This window comes from Sphaerodactylus townsendi, linkage group LG08, assembly GCF_021028975.2.
Source record: "Sphaerodactylus townsendi isolate TG3544 linkage group LG08, MPM_Stown_v2.3, whole genome shotgun sequence".
Taxonomy (NCBI): domain Eukaryota; kingdom Metazoa; phylum Chordata; class Lepidosauria; order Squamata; family Sphaerodactylidae; genus Sphaerodactylus; species Sphaerodactylus townsendi.
Window position 1 is genome coordinate 81,288,512 of NC_059432.1, and position 24,666 is coordinate 81,313,177.

The 24,666-nt window shown below is 40.6% G+C and overlaps 1 protein-coding gene across 1 annotated transcript in view; it reads left to right on the forward strand.

The window, feature by feature from the left end:
- The window catches only part of LOC125438371 (collagen alpha-3(IV) chain-like), a 69,995-nt gene extending 45,346 nt beyond the window's left edge, over positions 1–24,649 (forward strand). Inside the window, exons 38-50 of the mRNA XM_048506799.1 lie at positions 2,279–2,377; positions 3,464–3,514; positions 3,953–4,138; positions 5,052–5,182; positions 6,632–6,704; positions 9,107–9,178; positions 9,264–9,383; positions 10,550–10,648; positions 12,778–12,990; positions 16,084–16,261; positions 17,451–17,565; positions 20,103–20,275; positions 22,339–24,649. Of these exons, the coding sequence (XP_048362756.1) occupies positions 2,279–2,377; positions 3,464–3,514; positions 3,953–4,138; positions 5,052–5,182; positions 6,632–6,704; positions 9,107–9,178; positions 9,264–9,383; positions 10,550–10,648; positions 12,778–12,990; positions 16,084–16,261; positions 17,451–17,565; positions 20,103–20,275; positions 22,339–22,429 (1,601 nt within the window). The 3' untranslated portion in view covers positions 22,430–24,649. The remainder of the gene's footprint in view (positions 1–2,278; positions 2,378–3,463; positions 3,515–3,952; positions 4,139–5,051; positions 5,183–6,631; positions 6,705–9,106; positions 9,179–9,263; positions 9,384–10,549; positions 10,649–12,777; positions 12,991–16,083; positions 16,262–17,450; positions 17,566–20,102; positions 20,276–22,338) is intronic.
- Positions 24,650–24,666: the final 17 nt, after the last annotated feature.

Here is a 24,666-nt window from a genome sequence, read left to right on the forward strand (position 1 = left end):
GTCTACCATGATTGTGTCTGCTGGGTGCTTGACAACCTTTTTGTATTAGCAGTCCCAGTAAGCTATGAAAACAGGAGGCATGTCAAGCCCAGGTGGGTCTCGCATTGTACAGGTCTGTTCCTCTAAAGGAATTATCAGAGAGTAGAGTGAAACTTACAGTGCTGTTCTAAGCAAGTCTGAGTTAGGGGCTTTCCACACTACAGAAGGGAGCTAAGGTCGACTCGGTTCCCTTCAGTGGGGGGCGATTCCAGGCTGTCCGCACAGCAACTTACTTGCCCCCCTGGAACCAAGCTAAGTGGGCGGGATCATCTTGGTGCCATTTTTGCTCCTCGATCGTGATTGGAGCTTGTGTTACCATGGGAAACGGGAGTGTTCTTTTTTTTACAGTTTTTACAGTTTACAGTTTACAGTTACATGCCGGCCACGACTCTCCTGTTCTGCGCATGCCACAAAAGTGGCTCCTGATTGGTTGAACGGATGAAGTGTCGTTTTGATGCGTCCGCACTTCGAAGCTTCGAAGTGGTATCGACCTTGTTCCAGCAGAAAGGTGCAGTTCATAACTGCGACAGGGATGTCGCAGTTCTGAGGGGGGGGGGGACTGAGACAAAACAACGTTGAGCTCAGTTGCAGTGCGGATACACTGAGGTGAACCTAGATAGAAACCAGTACAACTCTGTCAGTGTGGAAAGCCCCTTAGAATCGTACTGAAGCTTATTCATTGAGGCTTACGCACAGAAAACTGTCATTACGATTGCACAGCATTATTCAGCAGTAAACGTAGCCATAAACTCTTCAGTTTAACATTTGTGTAAAAGAACTACTTCATTATCTCCATGACAACCTGTTAGGCCCTTGCAAGCAAGATTCTAGCATAAGTAGTTGGCCTACGTCGCCATCCTTTCTTTGAGGAAACAGATTTTTTGGACCTATTTCAATCTGATTTCAGACCTGGCTTTAATCTTGGTCGCTCTGAGCTTTCCCGAGATAGAGAATGTGCGTCCCTGCTGATTCCCTTCAACCTCTTATCAGTGTTTGATACCATCAATCATGATATGCTTCCATACTGGCTGGTTGAGGTGGGAATCAGAAACACAATATTCTTATTAGTTCCAGTCTTATCTGGTGAACAATATACAGTTGTGGGGACAACAGTTTAACATATCTGCAGGGTTGGATTTCACAGGGTTATATTCTGTCTCCTGTGCTATTTAACATCTACATGAAGAGAGACTGTCCAAAGGATCACCCAGCTCTATTTTTCATTCTCAGTTGTTAGGTGAAGCATTGGATGTCCTAAGCCATTATCTCGAAGTGGTAATTAGTTGAGTGAGAGCCTATAAACAGAAACTTAATCCAGGAAAGACCGAGGTGCTCTTGGAAAATAATGAAGTTAATCAAGATTTTTATAGTCCACATATTCTGGTTGGGTTGCACTCTTCCTTAAGGAGCAGATTCATAATTCTGGGGTGTTGCTGGAAGTACCGATCTTCTTTGCAGCATGTATTTTTATAAACACATTTCACTACTTTGGGCTGCTGCACTTGTTGTAGTCCTTCTTTGAGACAGTTAATTTGGCCGTAGTCATCCATGTTCTGATTACCTGGATCCTGGGCTGCCTTTCGAGGCTGTTTGGAAGCTTCAACTGATCAAAAATATAGAGGCAAGAAAGTGTAAATGTTAAGGAATAGATTGTGTCAATTTTAAAAGACATCCACTGTCTATCAGAAACATAGCTGGGCAGGAGTGCGCCCAGGGCACAATCCATGTTTTCCACCCCCTGCGGCCCCTCCCCCGCGCCCCCCAACCTTTTCCAGCCGGCAGAAAACAGCTTTCTGCCCGCTAAAAACAGGCCAGGCTGGTGGGCCTGGCGGGGCAAGGGGGGAAGGGTGTCAGGATCGCGGGGTGATTTTTGCACCTCCAGGCATGCACCCGGTGCAACGTGCGTCTCCCTTCCCCCTTGTAGCTCCGCCACTGCTATTGCAATCCTAAGCAGGTCTACTCAAAATCATACTGAATTCAACTCAGTGGGGCTTTTGCCCAGGAAAAGTGTTTTTAGGATGGAACTGTGAGTAAAAAAATTTGACTGGATCCAACCCAGAATCGTGAACTTGCATCTGTGTTTTATTAATAATTTCTGTGAGCTGCATCTTTTTACCAATGTTAACATCGGTATGTTTGTGTCCTTCATGCATATTTATCAGATAAGCACAATTTCCAATTATTGTGCTTTCAGAAATACCTGAAGATAAACAATTTTTAAAATATTTACAATCCTCAGGTTCATCTGGATTACCAGGAGATGATGGACCAGTTGGTGAGAGGGGTAATCTGGGACATGATGGTATTCCAGGTTCCCCAGGTGAAAAGGGAGCACAAGGTATCTATCCCATGAATAACTTCCATTCTATAAAGACCTTATTTTATTCTAGCACAGGTATTGTTTGGAATTTTATCTTTCCAAAATCATTTTAATGTTTCTGGGGTTAGATCTTTGTACTTGTTTTGACCTGTACAGCCGTAAAAGGTCTAAAACCAGGCTGCCTTCACCCATATGAATTTACCTGGGAATTTAGATCTTCTTTGAAATACATTCTCTGTGAACCCTACTGGGCACTTAGGTATGTCTGAAAATGACTTCTCTGTAGTGCTACCTGGAATTACGTTTCTAAAGAGATTTACCTGCCGCCATCTCTACTGTCTTTTAGGCATCAGGCTAAGCCAAACTCCCCAAACCCAAGATTTTAAAATTTGATTATAATCTTTCCTGCTATGATTTTAGTATTTTAAAAAACGTTATTTTTTTACACCTTTTTATTATTGGACAGTGCAATTGTAAGCAGAGCTGCACCCTTCTAAGCCTGTTGACATCAATGGACTTTGAAGGGTGTGACTCTGCTTATGTTTGTACCATTACTGACCTTTTATTATATATTATTTTAGTTGTGTAAATTTGTTTTGAAAACAGACAGCCCAGTGCAGATGGAATGGGGGAACATGGTGGCCTCTTCCTATCAGGTTCCACAGTGGTATGGGCATCCTCCTGCCCCTGGGAAACTCCATAGGGGAAAGGAATTTGCACCATGAAAATCATTGTGCAAGATGGGTCCAGCCGCTGCAGCATTTGAAAACCTAGTGGAAGCTGCCTGCATTTGGCTCCACTGTGGGCTCGCCCCCAGGTTGCCCCTTCCTTCTCTGATGCACAATTCTGTGGGTGCCCACATTTCCAGGTGTGGGCTCTGTGAAGTTATGTGGTACTCCCTGGGGGTGTGGGTGCCCTCACTTCCAGTGCAGGTGCCCCTCACCCCACCAGAGTGGGCATCCCATTGGCATGAGCCCACGCCGTGGTGGGGAATACCCCTTCCCTACTGCTGCATTGGGTTCAGTCTGAGATATGTTTGATTTTAACTATGACTAGTAATTAAGGACTTTTTGTTCAATATAAAAATATTATCCTATCCTACAGGGTCTCCAGGTCGAGGAGCTCCAGGTGCTCAAGGCCTACCTGGTCCTAAAGGTGAAGTGGTCATTATTGTTTTTTTGTCAAGCACTGTGGGGAAATTCATTTTATTTTGAGGTTTCACCTTCTAAGTTTAAAGAGCCTGCTCCAAGGTAATGGGAAGCTTTCAGAACTGTGGAGCTTGCCAGCTTAAAGAGTCTGCCTTAGAATAAGACATGCTAGGGCATGTACACAGCTGAATGACAAATAATTTCTAAGAATTTTCTACTTGTGGTCATGAGATGGTATTATAAAAGACGGGAAATGATACTTTTGGGAAATCATGGGTGTTCCAAAGACAGCCATGGGAATTTTTGTGTGAAAGAAATATTTGTTCAAGATTTCTGTTTCAAAGTGCTCTTAAAATGCATTTTACTGTGACAGAACTCTACCTGTTAATGTCATATTTTTCTCAAATGTTTTAAAGCTAACATGTAGCTTTTTAAATATACATAGGTATCAAAGGAGATATGGGAATGGCTGGTTTTCCAGGACTACAAGGTGTTAAAGGTCTTAAGGGGGACCAAGGACCAAGTGGACCTCCTGGCTTACCTGGACAACCAGGACTTCCAGGGGAACTAGGGTCAGTGATTAGTGGCCCAAAAGGAAATAGAGGCCCCACTGGCCCAGATGGGAAACCAGGTAGGAATAAATTATAGGTGTTTTTTAATTTAATATTACAATCAGATCCATTGTGAGCTTATATAAGATTTAACAGGTTTTTAGGCAATCAAGTTTTTAAAAACAGCAAACTCTGTAATTGACTTAATTATGCAGTTGTACAAATTTGCCAATATGTGTACGTTTTGTGTTCTTTTTTGTATTCTTGGGTACTGAAATAGAATATAGAAATGTATGAAAGAATGTTTTGATTGGTACAACATTGCAGCATGAATCATTTGCAAAGAGGCAAGAGGAAATGTGTTGTTAGAAGACCATGCAAGCTCTCTTAAATGTAAAATTTCAACACTTTAATAAATCCCATCTACTTTTGGCAAACTTCCTAGAAGTAATTTAGGATATACTATACACTATACCAGGGGTAGGGAACCTGCGGCTCTCCAGATGTTCAGGAACTACAATTCCCATCAGCCCCTATCAGCATGGCCAATTGGCCATGCTGGCAGGGGCTGATGGGAATTGTAGTTCCTGAACATCTGGAGAGCCGCAGGTTCCCTACCCCTGCACTATACTATACAATAGCAAGAACTGGCTAAGAAAGATTTTCAGGACTGACTGAAATTTTGCATCATAGAAGAAATTCTATGACAGGTGATGCATTGTCAACTATGGGGACTGTTGTATTCCAGCCCTTGCTATTGATTTTAACTGAAATTGGACTCTATTGCCCCAACTATTGTTAGGATAGTGATAGCTGTTGTTCAGGATCTATTGCCAAAAAGGGAGTTCATAAATAAAGATAGACCCTAATGTTTGAATAACCCAATAGAATGTCAAATGATATGCTGAGTTTTGTTTATGTCTGTTTGTACAGGATTCCTTATTTGAATCATAATTCCTAATTTCCTTTAATAATAAAACTCTTTAAATATAGGTGTTCCTGGTAATCCAGGACCTGCTGGGCCATCTAGTTATAGTATTAAAGGAAGTAAAGGTATTCAAGGAACAGATGGCTGTCCAGGACTTCCAGGACCTAAAGGTGATGTTGGTCTACCTGGTCCCCCAGTAAGTGAAATTTCTTTACTTATTTGTTATTTTAAAATATATGCTTTGGAAGGCAACATTTAATGTAACTACTTATTCTAGTAAAGCATTGACTGTTTTGGCTTGAACAATATATACCTGAAGATTTGCTTTCAATATAGCTAGTCAAAAATAATCCCAAGGTTACAACACTATGAAATTGAAGTAAAAGGGAGACTCTAAATACAATATTATAAAAACACAGTATACAAAAATCCAGTTACAATGTAACAATGTCCAGCAGTACAAAAAAGTGCATTATTTGGCACTTAAGGCTGTGTACAACATCCTACTAGACTGCGAATGTGCAGTTTTGATGTCCTTCATAGCAAATGCAGAATCATTTATTTGAAGGTCAGATAAGTAGTCGGAGCATCCACAGAGAACCAGTGTATGAACTTTTCACACTAACTTCATCAAAACTCTTCTCAGCCTTCTCCAAAGCTTTTAACTGAATAAGAGACTTTATTTCTTTTGCACAGCGACACTCTGGCTATTGCCTGGAGTAAACAGTCTCTCTAAAGCTGAGTCTGAATCTCAGGCAGTAGCCAGAGAGTTGTTGTGCAACAGCAGGCAGCAATTGCTACCACCTGCACTCTGCCTATATCAGCAGAAGAGTATGCCAAACTAAACCTAGTAGACTTAGAGCCCGTCCAAAGGTGGAGGCAAATGGTCTTCAGGGAGCTGTGCACCAGCCATGCAAGTTGATTTGCCCTCCCCAGAGCACTTACCCCAGCAAAGGGATGATCCTGTTGGCATGTGGTTGCTGCAGTCCCTACCCCCAGTGCTGGAACATCGTGCTGAATGCTGCACCAGTGCCCACCATCATCGGCATAGCGGGCGCAGAGTTGGGGAGGAGCTGGAATTAGTTGACTCCCAGCCTTTGCTGGGGGTATGCTGCCAGGCTGCAGTTCACACTTACGCCAGCCTTTTGGCTGACATAAATGTGGTGCAGCCCATTGGGCTTCTTGGCAGCAAAGTAGCTTTTTGACCTCCCCAGGATGCCAGGAAGCCTCTTTGGAGGCAGCAGCTGGATTCCTGGCTCATGGATGGGGCTGTTAGTAAACTTAGTATACAGGATCTTCCCAAAGCGATGTTTTTCCCAAGTAGTGCACTTCTAGTTTTAGACATGGCAAAGGCATATATATATATGCACATGTATGTATCTAATTCCGCCCCTGCCAAAACCAGGTTTTGTTACTGTAACAACAGAAAAGAATGCTGAAAAGGAAAGGTGACTCCTAAACTTTGTACTCTAGTAATGTCCAGGTATTTTCCAGAAATTTACATTACATGGCATATATGGTTATGGGATTGTGATTCCCTTGGTTCTCCTTATTGTCTTTATCAGTCTCCATCTCCCGACTTTCTCAGAGAATCTGCTAGATCTGGGCCCCCTACCTTATATATCCATTTTTATTTTGCTTGCAGGGAATTGATGGTATCCCTGGGTATCAAGGTCCTAGAGGAGACATCGGTCTACAAGGACCTCCAGGCAGAAAAGGTATAATTCTTTCTAAGAACGAAGTGGTTGCCCCCATAATTCTGTCCAACAGAGCCAACCTTTGACTAGGTAGCAGTTTCTACGTAGTTTTCACCCAGTATTCCAAAATTGTGACTTCATAAATAAACCAAAAGAAAAAAAAACCCAAACATCTGAAATTAGGATAGGATATGCTCCAGAGGCACAGAATGCTGACAGAGGTCAAGATTCAATGAAAAGAAAAATTGGAAGGAAATTGGCCTGCACAAACCCAATTGGAAGTCAGGGGATTTCCAAATAGTTTCTCTCTACCCCAGAGTGTTTTATTATTTTCATTACATTCACATTTCCACAGTTTGAAAGGAATCATATTTTCTTCTCTTGTATGGTATATTTCGTGAATACAACTAGACATCTGGACTTTCCCATGCAAAACAGGGGTTGGAGTCAAGGCATCTCTGGAACTGTAGTTTTCTGCAAGAATTCTGAACTAACACTAAATTGTTAGAGTCTTATTTTATTCCTCTATGATTTTTCATGACCAGTTAACTCAAAGCAGCGCAATTGTCTATATACTGAGACTGAGCTGGGAAAGTTCATGTGAAATAATGGAGTTATCTATATTCATGGGACAGAATGAGTGATGTTTTATGAAATCAGATGTTCTCCGTGGTATTTTAGTTTTATTGGCAATTGTAGGAAGAAGCTCAGCATTAGGAGCTATAATTACAATTATGCCTGGCCTTGTTAAACAGCTGCTTCCTTTCCAGTATTGAAAGGACACTAGAATGAACTGCAACTTTTTTGTAGGTATTCTAAATTCACAGCACCCAGTTGATTTCTGTGACACAGTGTAAGTCTACCCTTGATATGGAATCCAAAACTAAAAATCAGTGTACAGACTGCAGAATAGCACACACAATATTCTTGACTGGCTTGGAACCCTCATATCTTTGAAACTGCAGCTCTCCGTATTGCCCAAGATGCTCTGGGACTTCTGACAGTAATCTGCTGGTGGTCCCTGGCCCAAAGGATATCCAGTTGTCAAAGAACCAGCTTAGTGACTGACTGACTCAGAAGGGCCAGCTGCTATTGATCTGCTGACTAGTGTGTGGATCTGGGACATGGACAATTTATACCCCACTAAAAACATTCCCTTCTCACTGGACACAGTGCGTAACAGACTTCCCTCTATGATACACCTCTGAAGATGCCAGCCACAGATGCAGGCAAAACATTAGGAACAAGATCTACCAGACCTCGGCCCCACAGCCCGGAAAACCCACAACAACCAACTGATAAGATACAGATTGGTTTCCCCATTAGGGCAAATAGAGCTTTACCAGGACCGTTTCAACTTAGGAAAGCAGTGCATGGTCCTAACCTGAATCAGGCTGCTGCACAATTTCAGCATTCATTACTAGAGTCACCACCACCACCAACAAGCCTTTATTGGCATACAAAACAGGACAAAATTTCAAAGTAAAACAAGATTAAAAAACACAGTTAAAATTACTAATTCCCAGCATAAAATTTGCAACAGTCTCACAAAAGAGCACATCAGAGCTGATCAGGAGGTTGGGTATCTTGTAACACTCTTGTAACACTGAGAACATTGCAAGAAAATGGAATTCATATATTTCATGCGTATCTTATCATATTTAGGGCATACAAACAGAGAATGGTCAAGTGTTTCAACTGTAACCAGATCTCAAGAACAAACCCTTTTAGAACGTTCTATATTCTTAAATCTTCCCTCCAGGAGAGCTGATGGCATCACATTACATCTTGCAGTAGCCAAAGCTCTCTGGGTGGGATTAATCAGCAGACGAAGATATGTTGCCATAATTCCACGCTCGCATGGGATTAATAAGGTAGTCAGGGAGCAGGTTGTCTTGGCTGCATCATTACTAGAGTCACTGATAAAATCAATTTCATCCTGCATTAGTAATGTAAATCACTAGGAAAGTAATCCTAAACAGGTCTAATCAGAATACTACTAGAATCTGTTTAGTGGGGTTTCCACCCAGGCCAGGGTTCTTAAGATGGTACTGTTAACAAAGCCACAGTGCCATTTAAGCATAATTGTACCCTTCTAAAGCCAGCATGGTGTAGTGGTTAAGAGAAGCCTGCTGGCTGCTGCAGGGCCAGCCATAGTTCTCTCAGAATACTTTTGGCTCATGCGGAAGGAGTCAGTGGTAAACCCACTGCTGAATGTCTCTTGCCTTGGAAACCCTGTGGGGTAACCAAAAGTCAGCTGTGACTTGAGAGCACTCATACACACATACTGACTTATGTTTAGAAGGGCGTAATTTTGTTTAGGACTGCGCTTCACAGATTAGCTTTGAGGATGCCATTGTACTCACAAAGCTGTGATGCTTATAACCAAACTCATGGTTAATTGTGTTGTGTTGTCCTTTCAGGAGAAAAAGGCAATCGTGGACCACCTGGGCTAAGAGGAGTGGCAGGGCCTGGGGGGCCCAAGGGACCACCTGGTAATGATAGCCTCAATCTATTTTTCCATCTTTCCTATTTGATGTTTAATGAAAGTTAATCAGTTCTTTGTAACATCATTGTTAGGTCAACCTGGACCACCTGGGCATGCTGTCTGTTTCCCAGGAAATCCAGGACTACCTGGACCTCCAGGAATCCCAGGAAATCTGGGAGATCCAGGTGCCCCAGGACCATCTGGACCACCAGGTATACATGTCATAATATTTTCACATTGGACATGGATAGTGACAAGAGAGACATAGAAAAAGAGGGGAAATAATTAAGAATTTGTAACAGTTCTATGATAGTTGAGTAAACATTTGTTGTATGTCTTATTTCAAATGGATAGCATGTGATTGTAACTTTAGGACATCAAATGAACCTCATACAAACAATCCCCAGTGAGTTTCATCTGAGTGGGTTTTGAGTTTGGTTTTTTCACATCCTAGACTGACACATCCATACAGACACTTGAGTGCTGGCACAGGCCACACGTCAATGGCTGAGAGGAAAGGTTTGTGTCTGTACAGCTGAGAATTAGTTGTTCTAATGAATATTTCTGTGTAATTCAATATCTTGTTCATTGCTATCTTAGTGGCAGAGAAGCCAGTGTTACAATATAGAAACTGGCATCGATCGAAAACAGAATGCGGGATTATAGCAGTTTGTAATCATTTTTTTAAAAATGAATAGCAAAATACCAGGTTAAGAAATAAAATAAGTAGTGGTTTGATTTTCATTTGTGTTACAGCAAAGTTATCACTGTTTGGTATTACAAATCAGTTTCTGCTATCCTGTTTCCACAGCACAATCCAGAGCTGAGGTGGAAGGGGATGGCGCCATTTGAGTGCTGCTCTACCCACTCCACAGAGCTTTCCTGCAGCATGGGAAGCCCAAAAAAGCTTTTTTTTTGTTTTTTTACAAAAAACACTCCATTTCCCCCATAGGGGAGAATAGAGATACACTGCAATCTCTGCTGGAAGCTCCATTGGTGTACAGGAACCGAAAAGGATTTGGAGGCAAACAACAGTTGGTCCTGCCTCCAGAACCCCCATGGAATGCTGGCATAGTTGGGGGGAGGCATGCAAACACCATTGCAAGACCAGGAATCAAGGCCAGGCGCCACAGTGGCCAGGCACCAGTGGATTTTCCCCTCTGCTGGCGTAAGTGCCCTGGAGAGAGTACTTATGCTGGCAGAAGCCCGCAGAGGTAGTTTCTTTTGAAAACTGATACTTGTAAGAAATCCCTGATTATAAAGCTGGGGCGGGGGGCAGCAGCTAGCTTTCTGGGAGTGCTTTTCTTAAAAGAAATTCAAAATTTCTCTACATGGATAAATGTTGTTTGTTAACATGTGTTTTTCTACCTGAATTCAGGGCCTCCAGGTATGAAAGGTCAGCCAGGCAGACTTGGGATTTCTGGTAGACCTGGACCACCTGGGCTGAAAGGAGCCAAAGGATTTAAAGGACAAAGAGGTACCACCCTCCAAAAAAGAAATGGGTACTGACCCATAAACCATTTGGCCTGAAGCAATACTGTTGACTGCTTTTGCATTATCACAGTATTATGTTGAGGACTCAAAACGTGAAACTCTTCAAGAGATCTTTTGCAGGATTTTAAAGCCTACCTTGTTTATAGCCCTGTTATTTGAAAGGTGTGGAAGTGCTGCCAGAATACTCTTTCTAATTGTAAATAATACAATTGTCCATCAGACAGTGTATTCCCTCATTTTCAGATGATATGCAATGATTATATGGAACATACAAGCTCAGTTCCGTCAGCAGTCCCAACAAAGTCCTCAAGTCCTGTCTCTTGTTAGATTGTGAATGGATGTGAAGTAGATGTGATTAAAAAAAACCTCTGTAATTAGGATCTCCTGTGATTTGAGTCACTGGGGGACTGCTTTTCCTTGCTCCTTCCACAGTTCCTGCTCTGAAGGTGCAGTTGGCTCTGTGGGATTAAACAGACTAGGACAGTAGTATACCTGTCCTTTTCCGTCTTGCGCTAATTGCAGGTTCATAGGAGCTATAAAAATTGTGAAAGAAGCATGGGAGCAAAGGGTTAAACTGCCTCCCCAGTTAGTTTTCTTTAATCCTTAAAGCAACCTTGTGGCTGTGCTAACACGTTTTTAAAACTCTGTGAGAACGCTTAATAATAGAACTCTTGTGTCAGATTTAGTTTCCCCTCATTTATCAGGTATGCATGTTTACATTTTCCACAGTTTTTTGTCAACACACAGTTTGCAGAACTGAGGGGGGGGGATCATGTAGGAATCCCCAGATAAATGCTGAGCATAAACTCTACAGTCAGTAGATTCAAACTGGGAAGCTGGGATCTGCCCTAGCCTCCCATGATTGCATCTGTCAGTTGTTGGCCATGTAATATTATCATCAATATACTGTTTACTTAACGAAGATTCATACATTACCAGCATGATTTCTGGTTCTCTGCTGTTTGCAGACTGTAGTGAAAGGGTTGAGACAGAACCAACTGAAATTGAATCCATTTAAGACTGAGGTTCTGTGGGAGACTTGTGGTTGGGGTGCCAGCTCCCGAGTCTTCAAAGTGTGCAATTGACACCAGTGTTGAACGTCAGGAGTCTGGGAGTGATTTTGGATTATCAAAATATAGCCAGAGTGGTGTTATTGCACTTTATCCAAGTCTGACTGGTCTCTTACATATCACACCCTAACTTAATCACTGTGATCCACACAATGTTCACCTCCAGATTAGACTACTGTAATTCACTTTTTGCAGGGTAACCCTTGAGACAGCTCCAGAAACTTCAACTGGTCCAGAATGTGCTGTCTTGGGTCTTTACAGGGACCTTGTGGAGGGCACATATTCAACCAATGCTCTGTCAATGACATTAGTTCCAGGTGAAGTATTGGATCAGGTTCAAGATTGTTTGGTTAACTTTTAAAGTCTGGGACCCTTGTATCTGCAGGACCACCTCTCCGAAAACACCCCCAACAAGACCTTCACTCAGTAGGGAACTACTTACTTGTGGTCCCTGGTTCAAAAACTCTCTTTCCTCAACCAGAGCAATCATCTTCTTGACTCTGGCCTCAACCTGTGAAATGCTCTATCAAGTGAGACCTGGACCTTGTTGTGATCCTGTAGGGCCTGTAAAACGGAGATGTTCAGCCAGACCTATGATTGAGGGCAGTAATAATTTTCTTCTAGCTGGCCTCCCACTCTCCCTCCCCCTTTTCTTTCTCTTGCCTTCGTCTATTTTTGTAATTACCTGGTCTATTTTCTTTTTAATTTAGTTTTAAGTGGTTCCTCTTTTCCATATTCCCTCTCTGATTAGTCCCTATTAAGGGATATGCTTCTATGGCACCATCAGAATATTAGTGAGGCTTTTAAGTTCTAAATATGTAATTTCAATTGTGAATTTCTGTTGCAAGCCAACCTGAGTCTGACTTACTCAGGAGTTAAAAAATGGGAAAAAAATAAAGGATGTAAACAGCTTCTTCCTTATCCCCCATAATTCTTATATCATCAAAAGGTCCTGATATTTCAATCTCATATTTGCACAAGGACACACACAGTCATGCAAAATATACTTTAATCCATTTATTTTTATTTTTTTCATTCACAGGTTTACCTGGATTTCTTGGTTTACCTGGTATAAAGGGATCACCCGGATATCCAGGAACATACTTACCTGGGACAGCAAAAAGAGGCTTCGTCTTTTCACGGCACAGCCAATCAACAAAAATTCCTTTATGTCCACCTGGGACAACTCAGATCTATAGTGGTTATTCTCTCCTTTTTGTACAAGGGAACGAGCAAGCACACGGGCAAGATCTTGGTACTTTTATAAATATATGCTTCAAATATATATTGATAAATATATTTATTTACTTCACTTCTAGCCAGACTTTCTTAATCAAAGTCAAGGCACATTACAATAGAAACAAAAAACATCATCTAAAGTGTGATATACATAATTCAGAAAATGAGTTATACAGATAGAAAACCATGCAGTAAAAAGCAACATGATATATACAATAAGCATTGCAATATATTATTGATATATCTAATTCTCACTGTGGTCAAATCTGTGGTTACTTAAATCCAGAGATTAGGACCATGAACAGACAAGATAGATCACTCCGCAAATATGTCAAATGTCTCACTGTTAGCAGAATATATATGTTAAAAATCAAAAGTGAAAGAAAAATAGGGCTAACTTAGCAATGTGGTAGCAAACCAAAAAAGGAAAAAAAGACGCCAGGTGACAGTTGACAGCTTTATTGTCTTGTAAAACCTCTAGGCGTTTTTGGTTTATAACCTTAATTGGGGGCATCAGAGTTCTTATGTACCAACTAGAGGTGTCACAATTTTTTTGATATTTTTGGATTCAGATTTATTGGACCCAAAAATTTTCTTTCAAGTATAAAAACACTGAATGCCCACACCAGTAAATGAGTTTTTCAGCTTCTTTCCAGAAATCTGAAAAGTTGTGGCTCCATTAAAATTTACGGGGGGATTATTTGAGGCTTTGTGGGGTGGGGGGGAGTTAAGGTAGAGGCACCAGATTTGCAGAATAGCTGCAGGTGACTCTTCTTAAAAGATACCCCAGTTTGTTGAAGTTTGGTTCAGGGGTTACAATTTTAAGAGAGTGTTCCCATCTTTCATTGGAAACAATCGAAGACTCCAAATCTTGTCTCATACTCCTCGGCCTCTCCCTCCCTCCTGTGGTCCTGAGAAACCAGCCACAGGCAGAAAAGGGATAACCGGAGATCGCTCCTTTCAGAGCAATCCAGCAAATGAGAGGGATTTTTGCTTTTGCCAGCCTAGCAGAATCCACCTGGAAGCTCACCAGAGCACCAGGCAAGGTAAGTTGTTTGCGGGGTGGGGAGTTAAAATTTGAAGCCCAGTCATCAGCCTTGCAATTGGGTTTTGATTTTGTAAAGGATTTTTTAAAAAATCCTTAAATGGGCAATGGGAACTGGACAAAGGAAAATGCAAAAAAACCCAACAAAAGACCAAAAAGATTTCTGGCTTTTGGCTTCATACAAATAGGCATTTTTTTTTCAGCTGAAAAAAAAAGACAAAATGGCTTTTTTGGCTTTATTTTTGGTTGAGCTTTATCCGAATACCCAGCCCTAGTGTCGACTCTCTTCACAATCAACAGTACAGCTCAATTGCTGTAGAGGAAGGAACTGTGATTTCCCCAATAAAGGTTGTACAGCCTAGGGCAGTGGTTCTCAGCCTGGGATATGTGTACTCCCAGGGGTACATTCCAGAGCATTTGTTGGTACGCTAAAAAAAAAAGGTTTGGTAACATGGGCGTACAATTTTATGGAAATGGGTTGCCAAGGGGTAGGTGAGTAAAAAAAGGTTAGGAACCACTGCACCAGGATTTTACGCAATAAAGCTGTCAACTGTCACCTGGCATCTTTTTTTGTTGTTGTTGTTGCTTTTCTGGAGTTAAAACTACCAGTATAATAGAAGCAGGAGATGTAGCTTTAAGAAATGGCTGTTGCTATTCAATCACACAGTATTGCCAGCTTCCATGCCTTGGTTTCTGTCAGTAAAGGGCAGGGGGAAGGGATGGGGCATGACAGCAATCACTGTGCAACTTCCTACCATATGATTTGCATGACTCACCTGGGCCCGACTGCTTGCTACTGTTCAACATCAGCCACCTAATGAAAGCCAATCTGTTTTATAGGTTAGAATATTAGAATAGGATCTGGGAGACCCACTCTGCCATGGAAGATTACTGGGTGACCTTGGGGTAGTTTACAGTCTCGAAGTACCCCACAGGTTTGTTGTGAGGATGGAATGGAGGAAAGAATTATATAAGCTGATATGGATCTCCATTGTGGAGAAAGGAGGGGGGTATAAGTAGAATAATAAATATAACTGAAGATGTGGCACAGATAAAAAGTAGGTTGTTTGATGGAGGGAAGGAGAAAGGAAGCAGAGAAGTGTGAGAATATGGGAGCTGCCAAGAGCAAGGGAAAAGGAAAGGGTGGGTAGAAGGGGATACAGGGGAAAATAAGGTGACCCCTGCAAGTTCTTGCAGGTTCTGCACAGTGCAACTGGGCATTGCTGGGAGGCCAACACTGCACAACTGAGTTTTCCAGCGAATTAAAGCTGCCAAAAGGAATGAGGGAAGGAAAGCTGGAAACAGGACAACAGATAAATGTAGGCTGGGAGGGTGGGGAGAGAGAACAAAGAAGGAAAAGGAGAGATGCTATGGGCTTTCAAGAAAGCAAAAGAGAAAATAGAGATGGGAAAATGAGTTGCCCCCACAAGTTCTTGCAGGTTCTCCACTGATATAAAAGCCACCTCCTGAGTTATTCCATTTAAAACAGTTCTAATCTCTTTATAAAAATGCCCTTCTGAACATTTATGTTTTGAACATTATGCAAAATTAACTGCTTAGGCAAGTCATTCCACACATTGCTAAGGACAGTTGCATCAACTTTGCACATAAAACTAAGCCTCAAAACATTTATGTAGTTAAACATCTGTATTACTTTTCCTGCCAGAGGAAATTATGCATATAGAATCAGTTATGTTCAACAAGCCTATTGTAGTTATTTCACCTGATAAAAACCTCTAACCTGGAATCACGCCTGATGCTCCTGATAGCTCCTTATCACTATTTTTTGGACTTCACACCTTAACTTCCCTGTTTCATCTTAATCCCCTCTATACTAGTTATTTCAGAAAGATTGTGAAAGAGTACTAAATCAGAAACTTCTTACTTTCCACTGTTTTTACTCTTTTTTAAACTATAGTATCTTTGTGCCTTGTTCGATCACACTTCTTTAACTATAGTGCTTCCCAAGACTATGTGTCTTTCCTTGCAAGTATGTATTTATTAAGATTTTGCAACATTTCTGTTCAAAAGAGCTCATCCTAGCATCTCCTCTGAATCTTCCAGGAACAACAGGCAGCTGTCTTCAAAGATTTACCACCATGCCCTTTTTATTCTGCAATCCCAGTAATGTATGTAGCTTTGCTTCTCGCAATGACTATTCATACTGGTTGTCAACTGCAGAACCAATGCCAGCTGATATGGCACCAATTTCTGGGAAAGCATTGGAGCCCTACATTAGCAGGTAGTATTTTAACACCTTGGGGTGTTCCTTCTTTAATTGTATTCCAGCACAAATATTTCTTTTCATAAGAATATATCAGATTGTGACTTATCTTCCTCTATGGTATATTTTAGTACAGGTTATGAAAAATTAAACAAAGGGAGAATTTAAAATGAAACTGTAGCACCACAAAAACTTTGCAAATGAATAAAATACCTTATCTGTTTTCCATTGTTCTTAATCAGTTATACACTTCTGAATGAACATAGACAGAAAATAGTTTTGTACATTTATTTATTTAGAATGTTTCTGTGCCACTGATTCAGAGTCCTGCTCAAGGCGGCTTATGATTAACAACCCCAACAGAAAAAGAACAATTATAGTTGTGTATATTAGATACCATCTGACAACCGGGTTCCTGGCATGGTTTCATACTCTCTATAAAGGAAAACAAGTTTCACTGCAAATTTGCCAGTATAAGTAGTAGTAGTAGTATATTTTAAAGCCTTGATCATCAAGCACTTGGGGGCCCATTTTGAAACAGGAGGGGGCAGGACAGCAAAAACTGCCAAAAAAAAAGCTGGACTGAGGCTCCCGGCCCCCTCATCCTCTTCTTCATGTTCCTTGAAACTGAAAAAAAGAGTGGACTGTATTGAATAAAGGGAGAAAGAGAAGTTTCCCTTTGGCAGGTCTCCATCTTCTCCTTTCCATTTGTCTTCCTTAGTAAAGCATTCTTCTTTCTAATGACATGTTCTAGAGTAGGCTTTCATTGCCCTCTGGTGAGGGCAAGGAGGAAGACTGGCTGAAAGCAGTGCATTTCCCCCCCTTTCGCATGTGAAGATCTAATTTTCTTCCTCCCAAACAGGTTTTTTTTTAAAATGAGGGAGGAAGGAAAACAAGATAGTTTTGGGTTGCTGGACATAGCCCATCAGTTTTTAATTACCAAGAATCAAAGAAAACTCTATGATAAAAATCACGAATGGTAATTTTAAATGTTTCTTCTGCAACAGGAGGAAGTGGGAATGGGGGATTTCCCACCAGGAGCCTGGCAGCCCTACTTCAGAAACTTGATCTCCGTCTGTGGGCTGATTTGATTATCACTATCATAAGCTGTCTTGAACAGGTTCTCTATAGAGAAAGTTTAGACGTTTTATAAAACAAATTAAAAGATTAGGATCTCTTTTTACCTAATAAATTTGTAACATTGTAGGTGCATTACCTGTGAAGGCTCTGCAATGGTAATAACAGTCCACAGTCAAACAACTTCAGTCCCACCATGTCCTGAAGACTGGCAGTCTCTTTGGAAAGGATTTTCTTTTGTTATGGTAAGAAAAATAAAAACTTATTCCTACAGCTCTGAAAATGTAAAATGGTGGGCAAGAAAATTGATTGCTTCTGAATTTGGACGGCACAGGGATAATCAAACAAATATTAAACAAATATTTAAAAATTTAATTGTGCTTAAATCATAGGGCCATTTGTATTGGAAGTAACAGATTGTGTGCCTCCTACAAATTACCAGCAGCCATACGAAGCCTCTGAAGTGATTCTGTTCCCTAGTCATGTTTATTTTGCAGGTAGAATAAGAGAAGACCGTGCTCTTGCCTTAACCCTCACGCTAACTTATTATTTTTATTTAATTTATTCAGTCATAAATTGGTCCCAACATTGTAACAAAAAATAAATTCAATAGAAATAATAAATTAGGGTTAGGGTTAAGGCAAGGGCAGGGGATCTGGCTTGCCTTAGTGTTACGTTGCGTTCTAGTGCGCAGTCCGAGAATAGGGCTATGTTCACTTTTAGGTTTCGGTTTTTTGTTTCAATTTTGGGAACAATTCATGACTTAACAAATTAAATAAAAATAATAAATTAGGGTTAGGGTTAAGGCAAGGACAGGGGCTCAGGCTTGCCTTAGTGTTACGTTGAGTTCTAGGGCAGAGTCTGAGAATAGGGCTATGTTCACTTTTAGGTTTTGGTTTTTTTGTTTCAATTTTGGGAACAATTCATGACTGAATAAATTAAATAAAAATAATAAGTTAGGGTTAGGGTTAAGGAAAGGGCAGGGGGTCTGGCTTGTCTTAGTGTTACATTGAGTTCTAGGGCACAGTCCAAGAAAAGGGCTATGGTCACTTTTAGGTTTCGGGTTTTTGTTACAAATTTAGAAACAATTTATGGCTGAATAAATTAAATTTTAAAAAATTAGGGTTGGGGTTCAAGCCAAGCAAGGGCAAGGGTTAGTGCAAAACCCTGAAACCTGAAACGAACCATTTATTCAGTCATAAATTGGTCCCAACATTGTAACAAAAAAAATTAAATAAAAATAATAAGTTAGGGTTAAGACAAGGGCAGGGGCTCAGGATTGCCTTAGTATTACGTTGAGTTCTAGGGCACAGTCAGAGAATAGGGCTATGGTCACTTTTAGGTGTCAGGGTTTTGTTCCAATTTTGGGAACAATTCACGACTGATTAAATTAAATTAAATAATGAAATAAAAATAAATTAAATAATATAATATTAAATTAAATTAAATAATTACATTAAATTAAAATATATTAAATTATATTAAAATATATTAAATTAAATTAAAATTTAAGTTAGGGTTAGGGTTAACGCAAAAGCCGGGGCTGAGGTCTCTCCTTAGCGTTATGTTGAGTTCTAGGGTGCACTCCGAGAATAGGGCTATGGTCAGTTTCAGGTTTTTGTTACAATTTTGGGAACAATTTATGACTGAATAAATTAAATAAAAATAAAAAGTTGGGGTTGCGGTTCAAGCAAGGGATAGGGTTGAGGCAAAACCCCGAAAACAGAAATTGACCATTGCCCTGTTTACGGACTGCGCCCTAGAACTCAACGTTACACTAAGGGAAGCCTGAGCCCCTACTCTTGCCTGAACCCTAACCCTAACTTACTATTTTTATTTAATTTTTTTCAGTCATTTATTGGTCCCAAAATTGTTATAAAAACCCAAAACCTAAAACTGACCATCACAATATTATTGGTCTGCGCCATGGAACTCAACGTAACACTAAGGCAAGCCTGAGTCCCTGCTTTTGCCTGAACCCTAACATTAGGGACAAGATCTACCAGACCACGGCCACTCAGCCCAGAAAACCCACAACAACCAACATTGAAAATGATGCTGTTTGGGGGTGGGTTGGGAATCTACTCTGAAACAGCATCACTTTCAATGTTGTTTAAACTAGGGAGCCCAGAGTTGCCCTTTAAGGTGGATTTAAAAGGAGAATCTGGGCTCTCTAGTTTAAACAACATTAAAAGTGATGCTGTTTCAGGGTTGATTTCCCCACCTTCAAAAACAGCATCACTTTCAATGGTTTTTAAACTAGGGAGCCCTGGGGGTGTTCAGATTTGTGTGTTGGGGCATGTTCTATAATGTGACAGTGACTTTGAGATGACCTGGTACAGAAAATGTTGTTTGGTTGTGGTGTGGGAGGGTGGCCTCGCAGATGGGCTGGGGGGCGTAAAACTCAGATTTTTGTCCCGGGCTCCATTTTCCCTAGCTGCGCCTCTGCTCTGGTCTCCAGGTAGTTCAAACCTATTTCCAGACACAAGATGGAATAAGTCACATAATTAGGAATGCCCAACAGGCTATGAAGGAACTTTGATTGTATTAATTCAAGATTTTTAATATTGCTGCTCACCCACATTGGGGCGCCATATAGTTATTTGAGGAAGAAGTTTTGATTGATAGACCTGCATCACTAAAAAAACCCCACCCTGTACCAACTCCATGTCATCTTCATAGTGCATACGAAAAGTTCAAACTGTTTTTGACTCCTTTATTACTTACTTGCATTGAAAAATACAATTGGACATGTTTTTATGGAAGACATTTATGATTACAGTATACAGGTGCCGGCTCAGAAGCATCTGGACAAGCACTAGCATCCCCAGGATCGTGTTTAGAAAATTTTTATGCCATCCCATTTATAGAATGTCATGGCAGAGGGACATGTAATTATTACTCAAACTCCTACAGTTTTTGGCTGGCATCATTAAATTCAAGAAGAATGTTCAGGTATGCTAGTTTATTTTGCATTCAGGATCCGTGGATCTGTTGTTTATGGCAAAGCAGAGTGCGATTGTTGCAAAAGTGACAATTGTTTCATGCAGTTCAGTACCAAAGGTAAGTTAATGGATATTATATTCCCTGCATTGACTCTGCCTTCTCATCCAGTCTATGATATCAACAGCTGAACAAAGGTCCTTGCTCAGCTGCGCTATACAGGAAGAAGGTGCTAGTGGAACCAGCACAGTAGTGCTATAACAGGGCAGAATTTGATTCTGGGTAATATTGATTATAGCCATGCCATTGATTTCATAGACACCAATTATGGAATATTCTTTCTCCTGTTTTGGGTGTTTCATACAATGGAGTGTGTCTTACTCCATTCCACTATGCAAAGGTTATTTATTTAAATATTCATAGCTTACTTTTCCTTTTGAGTCTATGTTCTATTGGAAGAAAATGAATAAAGGCTCCCTTAACTGCAGAAAGGCTATTTGGGAAATGGTTAATGGGAAAGGCTATTTGGAAAATGGTCAACTTCGCTGCAGATGTCAACATGGACAGATCTGTGGATATTTAAATCCAGATACTGGAACCATGAACAGATGAAATCAATCCCATTGCTATCTGAGAAAGACTCAAATTTGCAGAGAAATCTGAGAGATGACTCATCAGGGCTAGTCACTGGTTAACCACGGGATAACTTGCTATCATGCAATTTGTATGATTTGCCTAGGCCTGACTATTTGCTCAACAGCAATTATCCCATGATAGCCAGTGTGGTAAGGTGTTGTATTGTGGTTAGTTTCAGATTAGGATCTGGAAGATTAAGGTCTATTATGCATGCAGTGCTCGTCCCGTGGTTCTTTTCCTCGCAGTGAGCTTTTCTCGTGATTTTCTGTTTAAAGTAAAGATTTTCTCACTGCAAGGCCTTTCCAGTCAAAACAGCTGCCAGTTTGCTTGCCCCCACTTCCTGTGTTGCGTTTTGTTTATTTTTGGCTGTTTTGGGTCTAGTATTCCTTGGTTAGATCAGAAATTCTAAAAAAAAAAAGAAACCCTTTAGGCTGCTCTGCTGAACCGAGGAGTAGTAGGAACTTCTATCAGGTAGGCAGAGGAAGTGGGAAGTAGAAGCAAGAGAAATTCATGCTCTTTCCATTCACATTCTCTGCAGGTGGGTGTGTGTGTGTGTGTTTGCACTTGGCTCACTTTTACAAGCAACAGAGCAACTTCGAATTGAGCCACAGTGAATTCTAAAATGAGTGTGAAACCGAGATCCTACCTGAAGGGGATGGACGCTCAATGTGAAGTAGATCACAATAGCTCCACTTTGCTCTGGTAGTTCACTAGGTGCCCTTTGACCAGTAATATATTTTATATTTTCACTTAACATATCTCATGGGGTATAAGTGAAATAAATGATAAATGTAGATGAACATGTGAGGAAGGTTTGATGAGTAGGAAAGAGAGAAGGAAGCAAAGAATGTTGAGATGGGGGGGGGGGGGTTGCCAGTATGAGAAAGAGAGAAAACAGAGGGGAGGAAGTACAGGAGAAAGCAAGATGCCCCCCACAGGTCCTTATGGGGTCATCACAATGTGCCTAGCCCCAAGCCAGAGGCCAGCACCTTGCAGTTGTGCCTGTCTGGTGGCTGACAATGCGCAACTGTGCCCAGTCCAGTAGCCAGCACCATGCAAATTGATCATATTTTCCTGCTGTGGCAGAGGAGGAGGAAAGACTGAAGAAATGGGGGAGAAATTGGTGGATGGGTGGGAAGGAAAGTAGGAAGCAGGGAAGCAGGAGAGACTATGGAAACTTTCAGAGAAGGGAAAGAGGAAGTCGCGTGGAAGGGAAAAATCAGTTGCTCCCTCTTGAAAAACCCCTGCTTGTTTTTATATAATTTTATATACATTTGGTATAGCTAACTGCCTATCATTGTACCTCTTTACATGTAATAACTAAGGACTAATTGATTGTTAAACAGCTCTCATTCGGTTTTAAGAAATGCTAATGCCTCTAATTTTTAGAACTAAAGGATTTTTCCTTTTATAAGGACAGATTTTATTAATTTTTTAAGGAAACCATTGCCACAAACTGTGAAAGCTGGAGAACTGGAAAAAATCATCAGCCGGTGTCAAGTCTGCATGAAAAGATCACTGGAGAATTAAATTCTTGACTCGATGACACAACCTCTCCCCAACAGCAAAGTTTAAACAAAACCTAAAATATTTTCTGAACTTTTAATATGTTTTCACTGAAAACTGAACTGTATTTGTACTTGAAAATGCCAATGTTATGCTGTAATGATAAAGTGCAATATTTTAACTATTTTGTTTCAGATGAAATGCAAAGCACTTTCTCAAGGTAAATTGTTTATGCTGGCAGTACCCCGGAGGGTTTTTTTCTTTCTGAACGGTGCCATCCCTGAGGCCACTTCAGTTACAACTTAAGGAGTGTCAGGCTTTGATCTGGAAAACAGAGCTGCCATCTTTATGGTAATTTTCCACTGGAAACAGAGTAAACATGATAGCTGTGCTTTACATCAATGTTGTGAAAGCAGATATTACTTAAACTGAAACTCTGGTATTACAGGAAACGGCAGTAAAAACAGGAAAAAACAAACAGAACACCCTGACTGTGTCTTTTTGACATTTCATCAAGCACATGCCATCCTCACCAGCTGGTCTTTTCTCCTGCTGGATAAATAGGAATAGCAACATTTTTGTATCAATGCAATAGCCATGCTTCTTGACTAGTTGGCAATGCAATTTACAATATGAACTTGGTTTTTAGTTCCACATGTACAATATATGTTGTTTACATATTGCTGGATCCTTTACTGATTTTGTTAGGACTTTGATTGGGTCTTGCTAACCTAAGTCTAAAAGATGAAAACACTGAGGAAAGTGATTGTTGAAAGCTCTAATTTATTTCTGGCTGTCTTTTTATCTTTAATAAGACAAAACTAACTATGGCAGGCTTGTAAATCCCCATCCCAACCCTGATTAGCATCCGGTAGCTGTGGCAAGTTAGACCAAAACAGAGAAACTTTTAAAAACTACCTAACAATTGGGTCTCTTTTCTTTTAGATTGTTGATATACCAAATATAACCAACAAAATGCAATTGAACTAGCAAAATTTCTTGTGATTGCGTAGACTAATTTGCAAACCAAGACAACAATACTAAAAATGTGCAGAACATTTAGATGAATTACACAGTAATAGCTCAAAGGACCAACACCAGGAACTGCTTCATATGGGCAGCCCCATCCAAAGCTCTGCTGCCTCCAAGAGGGCTTTTTGGCAGCACAGAGAGGCAAAGAACAATCTCCCCACTACCAAAAAAGCCCCCATTGAGTTCAGTGGACTTATGGCACCCATAAGGTGGTGTAAGTGAGAGCTTGGGCTGTTGTGCAACCACTGCAAATCTTGGGTGAAAGATGATGGGGCTAATAGAGTTGAGGGAGTACTGATGCAGCACTGTGCACCATGTCCAGGCATTGTAGATTGCATCGGCTGCTGCCTGCAAGCATTTCTGCTCCTTCACCAGGATAAGTGCCATGGGGAGGGCAGATCTGTTGGCATGCAGATAACTGATCCATCAAGTTCAGTATCATTACGCTGAGTGGCAACACCTCTCCATGATCTCAGGTAGCGGTGTTTCACGTAATTTACAACCTGATCCTTTACTGGAGATGTTGGAGTGAGACCAAAACCTAGCATTACATCCAACACATGATACCTGTTAGAGCACCAAATTCAAAGAGCTGCTACATTCACCACGATGAAACTAACAATTATAATCTACACATTAACGTTTTAGTAAATACTGGTTGAAAGCACTGGATGAATTAAATTTCATCCTGTGAATTCAAATTAGCCAAACAGTAATATTGTTCCAGAGTTTCAAGTAAAAGGAACTGCAAGATTTACACCGGAACGTTAAATTGAAACGGGTTGAGTTGCAGTCATTCTGATCCAACAAGGAAATCTCCCATGCACCACTGATGTATATTTGCATCCAGCTGTGAATGCAAATCATAACACATTTATGGTCTGCATTGAGTTTTATAGGTGTTCCATATATCAGTCTGGGGCCAGTAGTTGTGAACAGCAAAGCACACTGCCAGCTGCATCAGTGCCTTTATGTAGAAATATAATATATTTTTAAAAGTGTTGCTCAAAATGTTTTATATTTTTATTGCTATGTGTGAAACATTTTTAGATGGCCACTGCTTGTGATATTTGCACAAGTGTCAGATTGTGATATTTAGCCATAAAAATAACATTGCAACTTACATATTGATGCAAATGCATGATTTTAAATGAAGGATTCGTTGATCCAGTAAACTGTCAGTTTTCTCTTGTTGCAAGTAAAGTTTTTTTTTTAAAAAAATAAAATTT